The sequence below is a fragment of the Petaurus breviceps genome, unplaced genomic scaffold, assembly GCF_028583685.1.
Source record: "Petaurus breviceps papuanus isolate PSGF00001 unplaced genomic scaffold, PetGlider_PUasm1.0 90897, whole genome shotgun sequence".
Lineage (NCBI taxonomy): Eukaryota > Metazoa > Chordata > Mammalia > Diprotodontia > Petauridae > Petaurus > Petaurus breviceps.
In genome coordinates this window covers 7,715,620-7,731,987 of record NW_027187374.1, presented here as the reverse complement: position 1 = coordinate 7,731,987, position 16,368 = coordinate 7,715,620, and the positions used below count along the sequence as shown (strand labels likewise).

Below are 16,368 nucleotides of genomic sequence, written 5' to 3'. Positions count from 1 at the left end.
GATAAACCTTTCACGCGTCCCTTGATGAGGAAAAATTTGAGAACCACCGCTTTAAGTTATTAGATTAGTAGCCCAACAGGAACTGTGGAATATTCTTTACAGCACCTGGCACACAGTTAGCACTCAAAAAATGGTTAACAAAAATACCACCACCAAAAGCAACAACAATAATAAATTTTAAAATGACCTAAGGATATAAACTGGGTGGATCATGAGCCAGTTTTAAACATTTGCCATTTTTCCATGGATCAGGTCCATCTTCAATGTCCATCCTAGAGTATATATACATAGCAAATTTACTTATGAATTTCAGTTAGAGCCAAACAATAGGTTTCTCACTCATGCAATTTAAAATTTTTTTAATGTTTTAGGATTCTATTTGGATGCATGTGTCTATCTGCATAATGAGTACCTTTTTTATCCAGGCTTGAGCACCAGTATTTGCCAACTGTTCTTGTGTCAGAACTTGTACTCCTGTACTTCCTGTGAATTGGCCTGGTATTGAGTTTAGCTGAGCCCAGGCATCAATCTAAAGAAAGCAGGTAAACACATTTGAATACATGAAGCAAGATTAATAAATCTCCATTATTATAATCTTATTTCCCTTGTAAAAATGTGTGTTCAGTTTAAAATATATAGAAATTGAAAACAATGAATTTTTAAATAATGACATTATCAACTGGATTATGATCATAAATTTAGAGCCGCAAAAGACCATGGAGGTCAATCTAGTTTAACCCCTTTGTTTAGGAGATGAGAAAATTAAAGTCTAGGGGTCCAAAGTCACACAGTAGGGGCAGCTAGGTGGTGCAGTGAATAGAGCACTGGCCCTGGAGTCAGGAGGACCTGAGTTCAAAGTCACACAAGTAGCTTCAAACTCATGTCAGAGGATCACAGATTTAGAGCTAAAAGGGACTTCAAAGACCACAAAATGCCAATTCCTTCATTTTACATATTAAGAAATTGAGGTGCGGGGGCAGCTAGGTGGCACCATGAATAGAGCACCAGCCCTGGAGTCAGAAGGACCTGGATTCAGATCAGGCCTCAAACACTTAACACAAAAACCAGCCATGTGACCTTGGGCAAGTCACTTAACCCCAATTGCCCTCCAGAAAGCAAAAAAAAAAAGAAATTGAGGTGCAGAAAACCTAGCCCCACAATCATACAGGTAATAAGACTAAGAAGCAGGTTACAAACTCAGGTCTTCTGCTCATGTCCAGTGTTCTTTCCCCTGAATTACACTACTTCCCTAAATGTGCATGTTTTTAAAATTACTAAAAGTTTTAAATCACTACATTGGGTGAATTTTACTGTTTTTAGAAAATGAAGAAAATTGAATGATCTCTAATTCTGACCAGATTTATAAAAAGTTTCCCCAAAAAGGAAACAACAAAAACAACTTGAAACCATTCAAAACGAATTTAAAGGGAAAAAATACAAAGCAAGCTTTCTTGCTCCCCAAGAAATGTTTGAAACTGAAAAACAAAACAGATGATGCCCAGCTAACTTATTCTGAAACAAAATCTCTCCCTCCTCTTACATCTATCACCCAAATATATTTTAAAACATTAGTTTATCTATTTTTAAAAATAGGTGCCTTGAACCTGATCAATCTGGGAAAAAAAAAGAAATCAAGATAAAAAAGCAAAGATGGATAATGCTTAAAATATGGTTATGAATTTTAAGCTTCCATTCCTAATATTTCACTAAATAACAAAATTTTTTTAAAAAGGAAGTTTGGGATCTAAAAATTTCTGTCCCCAAATGCAAACACCAGACTAAGTATGACTTGCTTACGAGGAGATTCACACATTCAAGCCTAATCAAGTCTCTTCTCTCCAAAGTCATGAACAGGTACTTGTTCCATAGTAATATTTTTATCTAAGTCTACAATTAAAAAGCAAAGTGAACCACTAAAGAAATTATCAGGATAATTAAATTCAAAAATTTTTTCACCTAAAATCACCAGCTTATTAAGATAAATGAATTATTCCTTTCAATTTTCTGGATAACCAAGTTACTCTATTTCAATTTTATATCCTAAATCTAACATCAATTAAAACATATGTCCTCTATGATTAACAATTTGAATTACACTAGACTACTACATACCCGCTCTTGCGCTCGATTTAACATGCTCATGGCTTCAAGGTCAAATGCATTTTCACTAAGTCTCTTCTGAGCAAGTGCTCGCTCACTCATTGCTGTAGAGATATCCACAGGCTAAGGAAGAAAAAAAAGATTTCAAATTATCATGACCAAAAAAGGGTATTTTACATATCAACTTATATCCTTAGTTGTTATAAATCAAAATTTTAAAAACACAAGTAAAACATTACTAATGCCTTATATTTGCATAGTACTTAGCAGTTTCCAAAGTGCTTTTGCATACAATATTCTCAGTTAGCTCTTACAATAAACCAGTGAAGTAGAGGGAAGGTATTATGAACTACTTTCCTTTTTTTATTAAAAAAAACAAAACGGAAACATGGTGCTCCAGTGACAGAATGACACAGCTAATAAAGTGGCATAAGAATTAGAATCTAGGTCTATCTCCCATTCAAGTGTAATTCCCACTGTATCATAATGCCTCCATAAAGAACTTTGACAAAATTTAAATATTAATTCATCCCTTTTACTGAATAAAATTATTTTATTTTTCTTGTATTCACTTTTATTAGAATTTTTTTTTTTGTAATGAGATACCTAGACTAAGAACCACCTAAAAAAGGCCAATTTTGAAAAATATAAGACAAAAGACATGACTTTAATCTTCCTTTCAATCAATCACTAACCTTGCTTCAAGGTGACCTGGTGAATTCAATTTCTTAGAAAATTGCTTCTTAACCCTATTACAAATCCGAAAGCTACATTTCAATGACATCAAAACACTAGGGTATTAGTAGGAACAACAAATTTGAAGTTGGAGGTTCTGGGATCAATTCTCTGATCTGCAATCAACAGCTAGGAACCCATATTCATTTCAATTAACCTCCCAAAGGAGTGGATTATATAATATCTAAATTTTATTCCAGCTTTAAACCTGATAAATACATTTAATTCCAACTTATATAAATTTGTTCATATAAAATGAAATCTGTGGAAAGTTCTAGCATTTTGAAAGTTTTATGACATGTATAAATGATATATTAAAGAATTTAAGCAAATGGGGAAAGATTCTTTTACCTAATAAAGAGTAATAAGGTTTTTTTAGGGGGCCAAGTATCTAAAAACACTTTGAAATATCAACAAGAAAATAATTGTTGAGATATACATAAAAAAACTAAATGATCCAACCTACTATGTATTAAATGCACCATCAATTTATGGCAATCCACCTAATTCTCAAATTTTCTTTTCTTAGGAGGAAGGGCAAAAAATTACTACATATATGATCTACATACATCTATCTCACATTGTTTTACAATTTTTCTAAAAATCCTAAACTGATTTGAGTGGAAATGCATATATTATAAAGAAACAACTACCAAATCACATGGACTAAAGGTGTTACAATTCAATTTCACACCAAGTGCAGATTTCTCCTATTCAAGATCCTTGATCTTATAAGATCTCTCATTCGGCCATCTCACACTCAAACATCAATTTGAACACCTCCATTTTTTGCAACAATAAAAAAAATTAGGGGTATTCCAAAATAGTTACTTCTTAGGTCACTGTGTGTACATGTCTGACCAAGTTATTTCCTCTCCACAGGTCTGGTTCTTAACCTGTAAAATGAGAGGACTGGGTTCCATGGCCTTTTAGATCCCTTGCAACTAACTATTCTAAAATCTTATGATCCCACATTTCCCTACAGGACATTAAGAACCAAAAGAACACAACTGAATATGCACAAGCATTGTTTGAAGTAATTTTCACCGGCAAAAACTTAAGACTGTTTCTAGCTTCTGATGGTTATTAGGAAATTTGCAGTTCATTCTTTTTTATTCAATCCTGGTTAAGTTTCCATTCTCTAACACTTCTTTTTATTCTATAAAGCTTATGCTGAAAAGAAACTCACTGTTGGGAATTGTCAACCATAAGCCCTTTAAGGTATGACAAGATTAATAAAACTAGCCAGTAATGTTGATATGAAAAAGAAATGTCATTGACAAATAAGGTATAGATACCACTTCTACCAAAATTTGGTAGAAGTAAAGTTGGATAGAGAAGCATAAACCTAACATTGTGGTCTGAATCACTGCATCCATCTTGAGTGTAAGTCAACTTGTTCATGTGTGTTTGTGTGTATTTTTTTCCCTATTTTCAATACTTCAAACCTCTTTTTTCATTTTTTTATGAGATGATGCTACATATTTCAGTAAGAGTCCAACTGTTTCTTTCATCCTAATATTGTCACCTCCAAAAATCATTAAATATATATTTTAGAGATCCCATTTTAAAAACAAGTTTACTGTTGGTATAATTTGTGTGAAAATTGTTTAAGACTGATCTTAAAATTATACAATTTTATTTAGTTTCCTATTGATAAAACCCTAAAAACATCAAGTGCTGTTTAACTTTAGCTTCATTACAAAACAGCATGTTGACTATGAACTCAGTACTCACCATTTTAGAGATTACAAGGAGACATCTTTAAAATAACATGAATCAGTACCACCTTATAACCCTTTAGAGATATTGAAAGTTTGCCTCAAATGCCCACTTCTCCTGCTTTTCAGGCTAGCTGGGACTATAAACAACAATGCACAAAAAAGCTTACTCAGATCCTTTTAAATGAGAGTACTCAATCAAACTTTAAGTGCCCACCCCAAATATCACAACGTTGATTCTAAAAAAAACTAAAAAACTTTATATCCTGTATAAACTTAACATTCTAAAGGCAGCTCAGAAGCTAAAAAGTAATGTAAACATCCCAAATAATGCAAAAGCCTACTCTCCAAAAAAAAACTGATTGGAAACATAATTAACATCAACATTTTTATAAATATACTAAATCCTGAGGGATATAATTATTCCTATAAATCTTAAGTGTAACTTTGGTTAATTTTCATGGTCAAGTTTCTAAATTAGGACAACTCCAATACTCTTTGATACCATTATCATCAAGTGTTCATATGTATGTAACTATGTGCCAGACAGCAAAACAACTCAAAATTCCAATTATACTCTCCAGCACTTCTAAAGGTTGCGATATGTGTTTGCAGTACAGAATTTCAACTTGTTTTACCATAATCAATAACCACTATCCATTAGGTAATATCTTCATTTCATCAATGAAGGAGATTACTTCTTGACAAATGGCACAGAGGTTGTTCATCTTAATTTGCATTACAAGCTCCATATTAATGATATGAATTAATATTAATGTTTGTTTACTTTTTCCCTGAACAACTATTATTTCTTTTTTAACTGAGTTGCTGCCTCTAAAGTTCAATTTATTCTATTTAATGTCAGCATAAAAAACATTTCTACAATAGAGTAAAATAAAAATGAACCACTTTTTAAAGTAAAAAATAAATTACTTTGATTAGTATCTAACAGGGCATAAAGTAAAGGAAATTTTTAAAAATAAAAAGATTTATTACAGATACCAGAAGACTAACTAACATCTGCAATAAGAAATGGAAGATGAGGTCAGGAGCCAAAGAAATTATATCATGTTATAAAGAATTTGAGTATATTTCCTATGTTAATATGTGTAGATACATCCAGGAGGGAGGGGTTGTTAAGAGTGGAAAATTCATAATCTGCCCATAAGTCAATTTCAAGTCACATATGATACAGACAAAAAGCTTCCCCTTTCTTTGTATACCCAGTACATAGCACAGTGCCTGGCACTCAGTATGTGCTCAAAACTTTTTAACTTGCCTTGCTGATCCTGGGCAAGTTACATTTCTCAGTTTTTTCATCAGTTTTAAAAACTTATTATATAGCTAAAAGAGTATGTAATAAGACTATTACATAAAAATTTAAGAATAGTTTCTGATTTGCATTGGTAGAGGGAGTTTGCTCAGCTGAAACTGCTTTAAGGAAATTATAAATTCAGACAAAAAAAGTATCAAGAAAAATCAAAATTTGGTGTTTCAAATTGTTTGGCTATTAAATATTTGCGCCTCACACTGGTAATGTACACATCAAGGGAAACCTTGATTATATGTAAAAATTAATTTCAACTATATAAGTTAATGGGGGAAAGAAGGAACAGATATTGACTGAATGACTAAGAAATTTATGGTAAACTAACATTTGATAAAACCTTCATATTAATATACATCTCACTTCTGTGTAAGATATGTAAAAGAACTAGAGAAGGTAAAGAAGGAACTAAGGTGAAATTTGCACACATATCCTCACCCCACCCCCATCTGCCTTGAATAAAAGTGACTGCTAATCTTTAAATATTACAAAGTTCTAAGATTTGTTTCTGCTGGAACATTTAGTTATTCCTGATTGCTTGAGGAAGGGGGTGATGAAGAGAACAAAAGAAACCCAAATTCAAATGTATTTATGAAATATATTTGGCTAACATCATAATTCTTTTAAGTTAACAAACTTAAATCTAGAGTCTCCTTGATTAAGTTTAGACACTTTTGTACCACATTATTTAGAAATGACAAGAAACAAATTACTCCTGGCTAGATACTGCATTAATATTTCTCTGATTTAAGAAACTTTTCTTTTAAGCCTCTGAAAGTTACTTTTATTTGTTTTTACCAAAAATCAAGCCCTTATTCTACAGTAATACATTTCTCAAAACATTTATGACATGACTAAAATTATACAGTCCTCTGCTGCAGGTTCTTCATATATAAAGATGATATTACTGACCCACTGTCAATAGAATAGTTATTTTTTATAGTAGTAGCGATGGTTTTTTGTTGATCCATCCACATCTTTGGGTAGCCCCAACCAGGAACAACAGTAGTACTCATTTACAAAACAACTGTTTTCAGTTAGGAATGCAGTTTGTGGCCAGAGAACAGCAAAGCTAATTGGCTTATATGGAGAATGTATCTTTAACCTTCACATAATACAATTGTATTTGGTATGTACAAAGTTCATTTCCTTTATTAAAATGAAAAATTCCTTGACAAGTAATTCTACCAAAAAAGGTATTGCTGCATTAACTCACTGAATTTTATTTCTGCCAAAAGTCATTTAAATCCAAAAATGTGGCATTTAAGGAGTATTTTTTCCATAAATTTATCACTAGTTCCTCAATAAATGTAGTTCCCCTCAAAAATTTATTCACAGGCTACTTCATAAATTTGATCATATTTAGTATAATAAGATAATGATTTTCCATTGATAAAATTTTCTTCTAGGTGCTTAATAAGACTGTAATATATGTATTGTGTGAATAACAGGTGAAAATGAAAACAACTGATAAAAAAAATTCTTCACCCTTTCTCAAACTGTGTACATTTTGGAATCACTTAGATGAAATTATCATCTAACCAATATGTTTGAGGCATTCTAAGTAGCTGACTCAAATATACAGGAGAACAGTTTTCATATAGTCAGTCAATCAAATAACAGTTGAATTCCATGAAAAGTATCTGTCACATATTTATCTAATCCTCCAAATAGGAAGTTAATGGATTCAAAGGTAAATGATTTAAGCGGCCTCACTTAAAACTGTCTACTTTGGGGGGTGGGCAAACCCAAAGCATTAAGGAATATGTTGCTCAAAACTAGGTTACTTCAAAAGTGGTGAAGTGTTAAGTAAGTGTGATCAGACTAGACTTTTGGTTTAAATTAATACATTTTCCTTTCAGCTGAATTAAGTATTCACTAAGCATTTTCCCAATGTATTCTTCTGTCCGCTGTTAATGCTTGTAATCATATTAAAATATTCCACGGCAGTTTAGGTTCTTAGAAACATCATTTGGAAAAAGGTTTAATCTTCATTCCGCAGCAACACTTCCCATGTTAAAAAGCTTCCTGGCTACTTACAAAATTTTGAATGTGTTCCCCCCTACTTGTTAAATGTCTAATTATATGCATTAAATTAATGTAATACAAGTGTATGCTATGAGGAAACCTAAGTCTGAGACTGTTCGGAATTCCCAATCTAGTTTTTTACATAATAAAGGAAGTCACTAGCAAATGTTAAGCATGTCCCTTTTGAGAAATTTAAAACCTTCAAGTAACTTGATCTGGGTATTAAATGTTGCCATTAATTGATTAGAATAGTTTCCAAACAAGGTAGAAAACAAAAAAAAAGTGCTAATATGAAATAAGATGACAAGTTCCCAATTTTTCCTTCTATATTGGGGACATTCAGAATGTTTCAACTCTGTGGAACCACGAGCAGATGAGAGTCCCCAAAGCAATTATCAGCTGGTAAATAGAATTTTCAATGGCTAGTTATTATGCTTCCCAGCTTCAATGCCTAGAGCTTGCTACATGTCAAAATGCAGGACTAAAAGTGCACAGTGAAAATGCCTGTGAATCAACAGGCTAAAGGGAAAAAAAATACTGCTATCAAAATGTTATTATGTTTCTGATTTGGGTTCTGTTCACTTTCTAATTTTAAAAATTTTATTTGTTTACTTATGACATTAAAGGTGTGGAGTGATAGAAGAGTATTCAAGGTCTCTAAAGGGGCATGGATCTATATAAAGGACAGGTCTTTCTGACCTACAGACATCCAGACTGCAGGGATAGGAGGATGTGGGGAAACCAGCCCACCACTTTTACAGGGCATTGGGGAGCTAGTCCAGTCCATGGAGGTGTGTCCAGACTATGGGAATAATGGGCAGGAGAAAGAAAAGGTGGTTGAGGGATCATTTGGGAGTTCCCACCCCCCTACTGAATCTCCACCCTCCCAGATCCCCCAAGCGTGATTTTGCACAACAAGTTAAATAAAAGTAAACTGTTTATTAAAAGATACAGCAAAGGTACAGATACAGAGATACATACAAAGATACAGATATATATATATTTACATATATATACAGTCTTGCTGTTCTGATGTGCACTATAACGAGTAGCACATTATTTAGTCAGGCAGCATTTTAATGGGGGTTGTTTGGCATTATTACCGCATCATTCTGACAAGATACTACTAGTGCCACACAAGTATTTCCAAGTGTGGATTCCACTTCTCCAGTTTTTAATAGTAGCAGAAGGGGGAGAAGGGAATGGAGAAAGAGGCTGAGCATTAGGTTAAACACAAGAATAAAAAAGGGCCAGGGTAGTGCAGGGGAAGGGAAAATGAGGAAAAATAGAAGGGTATCTGACAAATAATCTGGAGGTACAATTAGGAACTTTATTTATGGAAAATGGACTGTGTACCCAAGTTGGTTGTCAGCCTGCAAGGACCATTTCAAGTTTGATTCAAGTGTTCAACCTGAAGCTCAGCCTATCTCCCTAATTCCTTTACCCACTAAACTTGCTACCACCAAAATCTAGAGCTATAAAGCCTGGAAGCAAAACGGGAAGCTAAAGAAAAGTTGTACCTTGGGCTACCTCCCCATAAATGCAAGGAGGGCCCAATGTTGGGTAAGGACGTGACAACACTGTTCTCTGCAATTCGATGCTGTTCACTTTGTGGCGTGGTTCCACAAAGTGAATTGCATCGAGTTACTGTGAAATGAGTAGCTGCGGGTTGTCTCATCTGTCGTCTAACCCGGCCCTGCCGTTTAACCCGACCCTAAGAAGAGTGAAACAGAATCCAAATCAGATATAAAATAACAATAAAATGGCAGTTTTAGGTATTTTAAGAAAAAAAAAGGGCAAAATGTTACTTTTACTTACCTCAGTAGGCAAATTGCTACTGAAGACATTATCATCATCTTTGTTCTCTTCACCATTTTTCTCTACAGGAACCCACTCTCCATAAACACTATCTGCTTCCTTTTTTCTGTGTTGAGAGCCAGATGATACAGGAAATTCTTTTGTCAATGTTACCTGATTTTTTGGTGGAGTTGGTTTTGCAGCAGCAATCTAAGGAAGAAAAAAATGTTTCACAAATTAAGTTTGATATAATACCAAGTTGAATAACTGTCACATAATCTAATCTCTAAGTGTTATTCACTTAACATACATCCTCAGGCACTTAATTTTTTTTTTAATTTCTCCTCAGAAACCTAAATTTAAAAACTTCTAAAATGGAATTGAAAGCCAAAGTATTTCAATATAAACTTAAGTTACCAGCTTTTGACTTCTTGTGTATTAATTTCAGTACTCACATTTAAGTTGAAAAAAATGGGTTTAGGTTCATTGAGTTTAAAGGGATGATGATAGAAAGGACGTTCTTCCTCCTCTTCATCCGAAACATGGGGCTTGTTCACTATAACATCATCATCTTCTTTACTTTGTGCAATCTGTTTGCATTTCTTAAAGAGTAAAAAAAAAAACAAACAAAAGATAATCTTACACACCCTGTATACTCAGACAACACATCCACTTCTTAATGGGACCAAAACCATGTAAAATAACTTTTAAAAGTACAAGTTTACATTTACAGACAGATGAGTTAGCTACTTAGCAGACTCTGGCCAGTCAGTCAGTCAACAACATTTATTGAGCACCTACTGTGTGCAGAGCACTGTACTGGGTACTGTCAGGGAAATACAAAAAGTAAAAGACATGGTCCCTGCCCTCAAGGAGCTTACAATCTAGATCAAAAGACAGAATACATACACATGAAATAACTGAAGAACGCTTTTACAGAGCAACACATTAACAAGTGCAAACTGATATAATACAAACTGAGTACATAAGTGCTGAGGGAATGCAGGCTAGAGTGAACAGAGTCGGGTGGATTAAATTATCAAGGAAGATCCCCTTAAAGGGGCTTAAAGCCAGATTGTGAAGGTAAGGGACGCTGATTCAAGAGAAGAAGGAAAGGTAATTCTTAGGGAGTGGTTAGAACAAAATTCATAAGACAGGAAAAATAAAGGTGTCTGTTCATAACTGTAGAGTAAGACTGGAGGGGGAGAAGGGAAATTACTGACATTTTTCCTCCATGAATGTTTTATAGATCAAAGACTGAATGGGATCCATCTTGCATACAAGTAGAGTTCAATTTTTTTTTTAAAAAGGTAAAAAGGGCAGGGAGTTAGTGACAAGGTCTGATACATGAAGCAGACAAAGTCAATTCCTTCCTGAGAAAATAGGTAAAGGCTCTGTTGCCTGGCTTAAAAAATGACAATGAAAATTTGGATAGACCTGTCTCTGTTTTCTCTATACAAGCACTAGAATTCTTCACATCCATTATCAATTTGAAAATATCACAAAAGGGGGCTCATTTAGCCAAAAGAACAAATTATATAAGGCTTGTGACCAAAAGGAACAGAAAGTATTGACAGTGAAGGGCTGGCATAAGGCTAGCCAATAACAAGTTTCAACATATGAAACAATGTGGTATTTTCTGGATCCTAGCAGCAATATTTCAGCGTTCTCAAAAAAAAAAAACCCCACAAAACAAGCCTCAACTGAAAAGACCAAATGAAAACAGTAAATATGCTTAATATATGTTACTGCCAAAACCCGAACCGCAGGAAGAACTGATAATGGCCGGCCATTATCGACAACGGCTGGTACCGAGCGGCCAAAACCCGAAATGTTGATGCGAAAGAAGTTCCTTTCAGGCAATGGCCGGCTATTCTCATTAATTTCCAAGCTCCGGTGGCAAAAGATCATTTTCTGAAGATTGTCTGTGTCTTTGCGTATGTGTAGTACACTCGTGGCGGTCAGTGAACACGTCGTGAATGGAAACGAAACGGTAGGCGCGCTTCTGCGTGTTGCTCACTCAACACCTCCTCCATTCAAACGAAACGTCCCGCGCCTCAGTCAGTTTGGCTTCTAAAACTGGAAAGCAAAAGTAATGGGAAGTAACTTTTAGCTAGCGGAGCTTAGCCATCCCGGATAATGGCCTGCTAAACGGAGCTTCTGCCGCTGCCATGTCTGTATTTCGGGTTTTGGCTGCTCAGAGCCAGCCATTATCAGTTCAGCCCGCAATTTGGGTTTTGGCACGCTCCAGAGTCAACATCACTGAAATAATCAATTTTAAAACTGGAGGCAAATTTTGAACTAGCTTACCTCAGTGAGCTCTTCTATTGTGGCTCCTCCTGACTTTTTAGCAACTTTCTCTTCTACTGTTGGTGGAGGTGCAGGTTTTAGGTTTGGCGGTAAAGGAACACCAGCCTTAGCACACATGGCAGCTGCATTAGCTTTGGCTATTTCAAGTAGTTGAGCCTTATCTGCAAGAACAGTAAAAATTTACAAGTAGTGTACTTTTGATATTATACAATCAAAACAGTTGTGTATTCTTCTAAAGATTAACAAGCATCAAGGTTCTTGAACTTGGTTCTACAGAAATCTGTTTTCTAAGAGGAAAAATTATACCCACAGTTCATATCACTTATTTTCTTCTATCTCTAGTTTCCTTCCTCTACCAATCCAATTTAGAAATCCACAACCTACTTAGATGGAAAAAGCAGGCACACTTGAACACTGGAATGATACAGTATCAGTCAACATTATATACTATGGTGTAAGCAGTTCCATGGCTAAAACTGGAAATAAGATTTTAGCTGATAGTGAATGCTCAAAGCAGGCCTGGTTCTCTTAATCTTAATTTATCAATTATACAATACCTTACTAAAATGGTCCCACAAAAATTACTTAATAACAGTTACTGAACCTATAGTTTATATGGTACTTGTTAAGAGAATGATTAAGAATGGAATTTTAAATGGCATTCCAGATTGCCTTGCAACAATATACATTTGGAATATAAAAGATGAAGATTTTGGGTAAGGAGCTGGAAAAGAGTGTTTGAGATTTGTATGCAAGTGTTTTGAAGCATGAAGGTGAACTCATCCCAACCCTCCCACTCCCCAAGGTTTTTATCTGTAATCTCCATGTTACCTTCTTCCTAATGCATTCCAAAAGAATATGAGGATATTTAGCCCATTAATAAATTAATTTATGACATTTGCTACAATAGGAATAGAAAGTTAATAGGCTCTGCTACCCAGGAGCAAATACATTTAAAAGACTATGGCATAGTGAATAAATACAGGGCCAGCCAGCCTTGGAGTCAAAGATGGCTTGGGTTCAAGTCCTGACTAGCTGTCACTCAACCTCAGTGTCCCAAACTCTGAAACCTTTTTCAGGTATGCTATTTACAAGTGCTGAAAGCAGTTACCATGTCATATTCAATGATCTCAGACTACAAACAAGCTGACAGTTTCATAAGTGGAAAGAGTTTCCACAACAGGAATTCCCCACACAGACTGGTCCAGACCACCCCCTGCCTCCCAAAAACTAAGCTGCATAAAAAAAAAAAGATAAAGGTATTATAAGATAGTAACTTGATGGACAAGAAAGCAATCATTCAACTTGATTTCTAGTTTTTTACAAATCCAATCTTTTTTTTTTTTTTGTTATAGACCAACTTACCCAAATCTGTCAGACGTTTAGGTGGTGACCTGCCTCTTTCAGAAGATCTGGATCGTTTTCGGCGAATAGGAGATCTACTAAAACGCCTCCTCAAGGGTGTCCGTGATCGCCTTAGTCGAACTGGTGATATACTAAAGCTTCTCCGTCTTACCACAGATCTAGATCTTCTTCGGCGGCTTGGGGTACGGCTGCGGCGGCTTGGGGTGCGGCTGCGGCGGCTAGGGGTACGACTGCGGCGGCTTGGAGTACGGCTCCGGCGAACAGGAGAAATGCTAAAGCTCCTTCTTCTGACCACAGACCGAGACCTTCTTCGTCGACTAGGAGTATGACTTCTACTGCGACGACTAGGTGTACGACTTCGAGCTCTTGCTACTTTGCGATTATCTCTAGAGCTAGATCTTTTCCTTTTTCTTTCCCTAGACTTGGACCTGTGTTTTGGAGACCTTTTACGTTTCTCTTTTGATAAAGAACGCCTTCCTCTTGACTTTGATCTTGATCTGCTGCTTCTCCTCCTACGTCTTGAACGTGATCGTGAACGCGTTTGGGATCGATGAGACTTAGACTTAGATGATCTCTTTCTTGCTCTTGAACGGGATTCACTTGTGCGTCTACGTGATTTGTGTTCTGAAGATTTAGAGCGCTTACTTCGAGATCTTAATGAAGAATCTCTTTTCCTTTCTTTCTCACCTTTATCACGGCTTTTGGTTTTTTTGCTCTTGTCATGTGTGTCCTTAACTTTCACAAAGATTTCATAATCATCCTTTTCTTCTGATGAAGACTCTGAAGCTCTTTCAGGTATGCTAATAACAACAGGGCTGGCAGTAGTTACTATGTCACGTTCAACTCCACTTGCAGACAAAGGTCCCTCTATATCAGTCCTAAGGTTTGTGACACGTTCCATATCCTTGGGAAGTAAAGGTCTCACTAGATCTGCATCATTAAGATCACAAATGTTGGTAGCAAATACAGGCTCATGTTCAGTACTTTTAGAAGAGAGTGGTATCTCTTTCTCTGCTTCATTACTACCATCTTTATGGCTGACAGCAATTACTGTATCATGTTCACTATCTTTCATAGGTAATGATGCTTCTGGATCAGTCTTACTAAGTAGATTATGAGCAGACAATACATCACGGTGAATGTCATTAGCCGGTAAAGGTCCCTCAATATCAGCTTCACTACCACCACTAGGACTAGTTGAAATTACCATGTCATGTTCAATCTCTTGAGTAGATAAAGGTCCCTCAACATCAGCCTTACTTATTGAGCTGGTAACAGATACTGCATAAAATTCAATCTCCTTAGTAGTTCCCTTCACATCAAGTTCATGAATATGTGAACTGGTGGTAGATACAGTTCCAACTATATTAACTTCACTAGGGCAGGTGGTCAACACTGTGTTATGATCAGTTTCATTGCCAGGCAAAAATTTCTCCATACCAACTTCACTAACAACAGGGCTAGTGGCAGAAACAGTGCTATGTTCTGTCTCTTTTGCAATTAAAGGACTATTTACATCCAAAAGTATATTTACATGGTGTATGCTTTCATAAGAATGACTCTCCAGTTGCCTTTTTTCATTATTTGCCTCTTCACTTGACTGAACGGACATTTCCTGTATGGTGGTCTGTTGAGAAAAATTAGACTGGACAGGTGAGGCCACATCTGTTCTTCTAATAACAGGCTCTGATGTCATGACGGTAGGCTCCATCATTGCTGTAGGTTCTGTAACCACTACAGTACCATCGGGCACTGTTGCAGATGGCTCTAGGACTGTGGGTTCTGGCATGACCACCTCTACCATCGTTGGCTCTGGGAGTGCTGCAGTCAGCTCTGGGACCAGTATGGCAGACTCCTGAACCACCACTGTGGCTGGCTCCTGGAAAATTACCTTTGCTGACCCCTGGACCATCACCTCTGTCAGTCTCTGGTCCACCACCTCTGCCGGCCCCTGGACTGCCACCTCTGCCGGACCCTGGACTGCCACCTCTGCCGGCCCCTGGACTGCCACCTCTGCCGGCCCCTGGAAAGCCACCTCAGCCGGCCCCTGGAAAGCCACCTCTTCTGGCCCCTGGACTGCCACCTCAGCTGACCCATGGACCGCCATATCTGCTGGCCCCTGGATCGCCACCTCCACTGACCCCTGGACTGCCACCTCAGCTGGCCCCTGGACTGCCACCTCAGCCAACCCTGTGACTGCCACCTCTGCCGGCTCTGGAATCACTGTCTCTATTGGTTCTGGGACCACCACCTCTGTTGGCTCTGGGACTGCCACCTCTGGGACTGAGGTCTCTGGAATTGCCACTTCAGTCAGATACATCATCTGTTCTGAGATAGGCCCAGATGCTAAAATGGGCTCAAAAGTTTCCACTGATTCTGTCACAATAGGAGGTTCAGTGGGTTCTGTAGTTAGTATAGTAGTCTCTGACACTGCACTGGGTCCAGAAGATAGGACAGCTGCCTGTGGCCCTATAATAGCATGTTCTTGAGTCATATGAGACTCTAAAGATGTTGTCATAGAAGATTCTGGCTCTGGTGGTGGCTCTGAAACAGTTACAGCAGGCTCTGATGTTAATACTGACGGCTCTGGAGCCACTACAGAATAATCAGTCATTGTAGACTCTGGAATCTCTGTCTGCATCACAGGGGGCTCAGGGGGCAAAGCTGATTCTTCTGAGAGTAATGCTGTTCCAGCAGTAGCCCATGTATTTTCAACAGGTAATGCTGACTGCTCAACAGGTAATGATGGTCCCTCAGGGGGCTCCTCAGGAGGTAATGGTGGTGTCATGGGGGGCTCCTCTGGTGGCAAAGGTGGCATGGTAGGGGGCTCCTCAGGAGGCAAGGGTGGTACCATATATGCCTCAGTATATGAATCTGTATAGGAATCAGCATAGGAATCAGCAGTCATAGACATCATTGAGCGGTCAGCAGTATAAGATGACATCATGGAACGGTCAGAATAGGATGACATCATGGAACGGTCAG

The 16,368-nt window shown here is 37.0% G+C and overlaps 1 protein-coding gene across 1 annotated transcript in view; it reads right to left on the bottom strand.

The window, feature by feature from the left end:
- The window catches only part of SON (SON DNA and RNA binding protein), a 35,117-nt gene that overhangs the window by 10,720 nt on the left and 8,029 nt on the right, over positions 1 to 16,368 (bottom strand). The window contains 6 exon segments of the mRNA XM_069074933.1: positions 413 to 529; positions 2,113 to 2,223; positions 9,730 to 9,918; positions 10,164 to 10,310; positions 12,019 to 12,179; positions 13,384 to 16,368. The exon segment at positions 13,384 to 16,368 is cut by the window's right edge and continues 777 nt beyond it. Coding sequence (XP_068931034.1) covers positions 413 to 529; positions 2,113 to 2,223; positions 9,730 to 9,918; positions 10,164 to 10,310; positions 12,019 to 12,179; positions 13,384 to 16,368 — 3,710 coding nt within the window.